Source organism: Entelurus aequoreus, linkage group LG17 (assembly GCF_033978785.1).
Source record: "Entelurus aequoreus isolate RoL-2023_Sb linkage group LG17, RoL_Eaeq_v1.1, whole genome shotgun sequence".
Taxonomy (NCBI): Eukaryota; Metazoa; Chordata; class Actinopteri; order Syngnathiformes; family Syngnathidae; genus Entelurus; species Entelurus aequoreus.
The window spans coordinates 12,936,212-12,941,155 of NC_084747.1; the positions used below are offsets into that span (position 1 = coordinate 12,936,212).

Here is a 4,944-nt window from a genome sequence, read left to right on the forward strand (position 1 = left end):
AGGAACAAGCAGAGCAAAGAGCCTATGGTGGTTGCTGAGGTGCGAACCGCACCATGGCAAAAAAGTAGGAATGAACTTGTTTCATCTCAGAGGTAAAGACTATTTAGTGGTAGTGGATTACTACTCAAACTTCCCTGATATGGCGCTACTAGCAAGCTTAACGTCAACTTTTGTAATAACACATGCTAAATCTATCTTCGCCCATGCTTCAGCAGCAAAGAATGGCAGAAGTTTGCAGTGCAATATGATTTCCAGCATGTGACGTCAAGCCTACATTATGCACAGTCAAACGGGCAAGCGAGAAAAGGAGTTCACATTCTCAAGCAACTCCTAAAGAAGGCAGCTGACAGTGACTCGGACCCGTATCTGGCTTTACTGAGCTACAGAGCATCACCTCTTCAGTGCGGCCTATCACCAGCTGAACTGCTGATGAAGAGGAAGCTACGAACAACCTTGCCGAGTCATTCAAACAACAAAATAAAGCAAAAGAATCCCTCAAAGATTGAACATAAGCTACGACAACAGAAGATGATGCAAAAGTCATTCTATGACAAAACAACCAAGCGTCTTCCTCCACTGACTACCAACAACACAGTCAGGATTGAGGATACTGATGGATGGAGTACAAAAGCATCGGTCCTGCAAGAAGTTGCTCCACGATCGTACACGGTGAGAACTGATGATGGACAAATCCTCAGACGCAATCGTCGCAGTCTGTTAAAGACTCCTCAAGGGACTGTTGGTGTGCTCAGTGTAACTTGGGATGAATCTCAGGTAATACCCACCCCTGTTATGGACTATAACGCTGACTGTAACACACCTACTCCAAATGAACCTGAGTTAAGAAGGTCCACAAGAGAAATCAAAAGGCCTGATAGACTGAACTTATAAGCAAAGAAAAGTCAATAAGCATGTTAAAGATGTTGAACAAAATTTATATTGATTGTTGTGAATGTGTTATAAATAGTATTGGCTTGGATTTGAGATAGCCTATGCAATCTGAAATTGTTCACACTGCACATACAGTATGTGTCAGGGTTAGACTGAATAAGAAGTTGTTAAAATAACTGACACAGCTAATGTGATAAATCATGTTAATACATTTTGTCTTAGAAAAAGGGGGATGTTATGATCAGATGTTATTACATGTATGACCGCTAGGAGGCAGTACTGGTTAGTATTCAGTTTACCGTGCCACATAATGTGGTAGAGCAAGACTTCATGGAGACACGTGTATGTTGTAGAGAACGTGAGTCATTAAACTAAGTTACTTGCTATCAACACTGCATAGTCTATTGCTACACATACAGTACATAGAAGAAAGTGTGTTTTTGTTTGTTTGTGTCTTGCAGACGTCCAGCAGCTGATCGGTAATCCAGAAGAAGTTTCCCCTCAGTTAGGGGGGAGCTCCACTTTGAAGCAGGAGACTCCACAACCACCCTGCATTAAAAAGGAAGAGGAGGAACTCTGCATCACTCAGGAGGGAGAGTGTCTTCTAGGACGAGAGGAAGCTGATTACACCAAGTTTCCACTGAGTATTCTCTCTGTGAAGACTGAAGATGATGAAGAGAAACCACAAGTAGACAACCTCTTAGCTCCACTATCAGATAGTGAGGCTGAAGACGAGGTTGAAGAACCTTTGAGCAACGATACAGACTGTGAAGGTGATATGAGGACTCACACTGACAACAAACACTCTTCAAAGAAGAGAGGTAAAACATGTTTGAGCTGCTCAGTTTGTGGCAAAAGCTTTTCTCGAAATAGCATGTTGACTCGACACATGAGAACACACACAGGAGAAAAACCATTTACTTGTTCAGTTTGTGGCAAAAGCTTTTCTCAAAATAGCCGTTTGACTCAACACATGAGAACACACACAGGTGAAAAACCATTTAATTGTTCAGTTTGTGGAAAAAGCTTTTCTCAAAATCGCATTTTGACTCAACACATGAGAACACACACAGGTGAAAAACCATTTATTTGTTCAGTTTGTGGCAAAAGCTTTTCTCAAAATAGCGTTTTTACTCAGCACATGAGAACACACACAGGTGAAAAACCATTTAACTGTTCGATTTGTGGTAAAAACTATTCGGTTAAGAGCACTTTGATTGAACACATGAGAACACACACAGGGGAAAAAACATTTAGTTGTTCAGTTTGTGGCAAAAGCTTTTCTGTTAAGAGGAATTTGACTCAACACATGAGAACACACACAGGTGAAAAAACTTTTGGTTGTTCAGTTTGTGGCAAAAGCTTTTCTGTTAAGAGGAATTTGACTCGACACGTAGGAACACACACTGGACTAAGACCATATAATTGTTCAGTTTGTGGTAAAAGCTTTCCTCAAAACAGCTCTTTGTGTCGACACATGAGAACACACGCTGGAAAAACCATGTAGTTGTTCAGTGTACTGTAAAAGGTTCCCACATAATGCAGACGCCGTAAAACACATGAGATCACACAAGGGAAAATACCTAATTAGCTGTTTAGTTTGTGGTATGTTGCTCATATGTGGTGACATCCACCCTACCCAGGACCTCCTCACTGCTTCTTTCACAAATATCTGAGGTATTCGTTCAAACTTGGATCATGTCTTTTCTGTATCTGAGACCTTCCTGAACAGTAAGATAGATGATGCTTCAAGTTCTTGGTTACTCCTTCTTCAGTCGAGGGACCTGGGGCCTCATGTGTCAAGTTTGTGCACGCTCAAAAACCTGCACTACACCCTTTTTCACTGCAAAGTTGAGATGTATCAAAACTGACTTTTGGATGCTGGGTAACTGTTTGCATAACCAAGTGCCAACTTTCCTCAGACTGATTGATGTGCAAATCAGAGACATATGAACAATGAACCCCCAACACCCACAACCCAACCCCCACCTCCCTCGACATTCGGGCATAACAGGTTCAATCCGGCCCGCGAGATGAGTTTGCGAAGTGTAAAATTCAGCTGCATTTTTAAATTAAAGAAACTGCTGTTCTAAATGTGTCCACTGGATGTCGCAATAGCAATTTTTGTTAGGCAAGCAAGTAGTTTATACCGGGGTGAGCAAGTATACCAAGCAAGAGGTACACGGTAAAGCGGAGCTGTGACTCCTCCCCCTCCACCCAACGTAAAACAGGAGTAAAATAAGCAATCAGTAACCCCACTTAAAATGCAGCATGAGACACTGCACACTGATATAGTTCTGTGAAAATGATTGTCTTCTGTGCAAATGTAAAGAAAGTGAACAGTGTGTGATTTACTGCAATACTGTCAGTCTTTTAACTTTTTATTTGTGCTTTGTTGAAATTGTTTACACATTGCACAGCTTTTATTTTTCTATCAATACACATTATGTCTAGAAGACAGGAAGTAACTCAACACTCTTGAATAGTTTCTACCTCAGTTTGTATGGTTTGTTGAGTTAGCACAGGATTAATATGTGGAGATGACAAATGAGGTAGTTGATACATAGAATAGTTTTTATTCATGCTTTATTTTGTTTTTTGTTCAATCCTAGATGGGTTGTGACTTAAAGTGTAATTGCTTTGTAGAAACACTGAGATTAAGCCTAAATTAATTGTGTTCTTCATGGTGTTTTTGAAGCTGCACCATTTTTTTCCTCTAAATGTTCAACTAACTTGAAGTGTTTTGTCAAGAGGATTATTTGTGATATGTATATTTTCAGAATGGACTTGTTGTATTTTGGGCTAAAGTAAAATAAAGAAAACAATCTGAAGTTGTCATAGTTGTATTTTTAAGTTATCATGCCATGATTTTACCCGTCCCGCCCACGTGGGAATAGATTTTCCTCCATGTGGCCCCTGAGCTAAAATGAGTTTGACACCCCTGCTGTAATGTGACTCATGTGAGCAGGTTACTGTATAAACACATTTTGTTATAAGTTATAAAAATGTGTTCAGTTCTCAGAGACACATCAATGTCAGTGTAGCTGCTGACAGAAGCAACATGTATATTTGATATATAATGTCATTGTTGGTTAGAATAAATAAATACTATGCATAAAGATAAGTTCATAATGTGATTAAAAAGGTATTTTCTTGAGTTAAGTTTATGTTAACTTTATTTTTGTTACAAACCCATGTCAATTGGAACATGTTTTGTTCCGGTTTGGTCACGTTGTTGGGGGGACAATTAATATGTGAGGGAATTAAGGAAGCAGCATGAGACGACAAGTGTTTGATGTGGAAGACGTTAATGGAGTCTCAGATTGAAAATAAACTGTATTCCCTTGGAGTTTATGAGGCCAACGAGGTATGATTACTTCTGATATGTTTGTGAAATCTATGTGGTTTGGTTTTTTTGGATGTCACACTAATTGTAAGTTCTGTTAGCTTATTTTATTACTTCTGACGGCATTATATTTGGCATAGAAAATGTGGTAAAATAAATAAATGTCTGTGAGAAAAACAAATGGCTTGAACCTTGATTAAGACCTCGGAGGGAGTAACACTGATAATGTATGGAAGTAGTATTGTCTCACATCAACTTCTATATATATCAATATGATATTAATACATATGCATATATTAATAAATATACAGATACAAATGTGGTTAAAAAATAAATAATTTGTATAAATAAACGTAAAAATGTAACGTACAAATAAATCAAGAATTTGTATAAATAAACGTGTAAATATATTTTTGAGATTTGAATAGAAATATGCTTGATTTTGTATTTGTATTGAATTTGCATATGTGGATCGCCTAATACAACGCTAACATTAGCTAGCTCAGGACCGTTGTGCGTTTTCTCTGTAAAGACGTGGATTTTTGGTGTGCAGAAAACTGCGAATTTTGCATAAAATGCATAAAATGCTCTGTGACCCAGACCGCTCTGGCAGCAGTGCACTCTGCTGGTTGTTCAGGGGAGTGTGTAGGTCACATGCATTTGTGCATCTGGTTTGTGGTAGAAATGTCTCAACACAAAACAAAAAA

The 4,944-nt window shown here is 38.7% G+C and overlaps 1 protein-coding gene across 1 annotated transcript; it reads left to right on the top strand.

Moving 5' to 3' along the window:
- The first annotated feature begins 1,353 nt into the window (after window positions 1–1,353).
- LOC133632451 (gastrula zinc finger protein XlCGF8.2DB-like) lies at window positions 1,354–3,809 on the top strand. Its single transcript, XM_062024864.1, has one exon. It carries the CDS (start codon window positions 1,670–1,672, stop codon window positions 2,396–2,398), a length of 729 nt encoding a protein of 242 aa, XP_061880848.1. The 5' UTR covers window positions 1,354–1,669; the 3' UTR covers window positions 2,399–3,809.
- The last annotated feature ends 1,135 nt before the right edge of the window (window positions 3,810–4,944 follow it).

Bases quoted from the DNA above. Each gene is read 5' to 3' on its own strand.
- LOC133632451 (XM_062024864.1), top strand. From the start codon at position 1,670: ATGAGGACTCACACTGACAACAAACACTCTTCAAAGAAGAGAGGTAAA.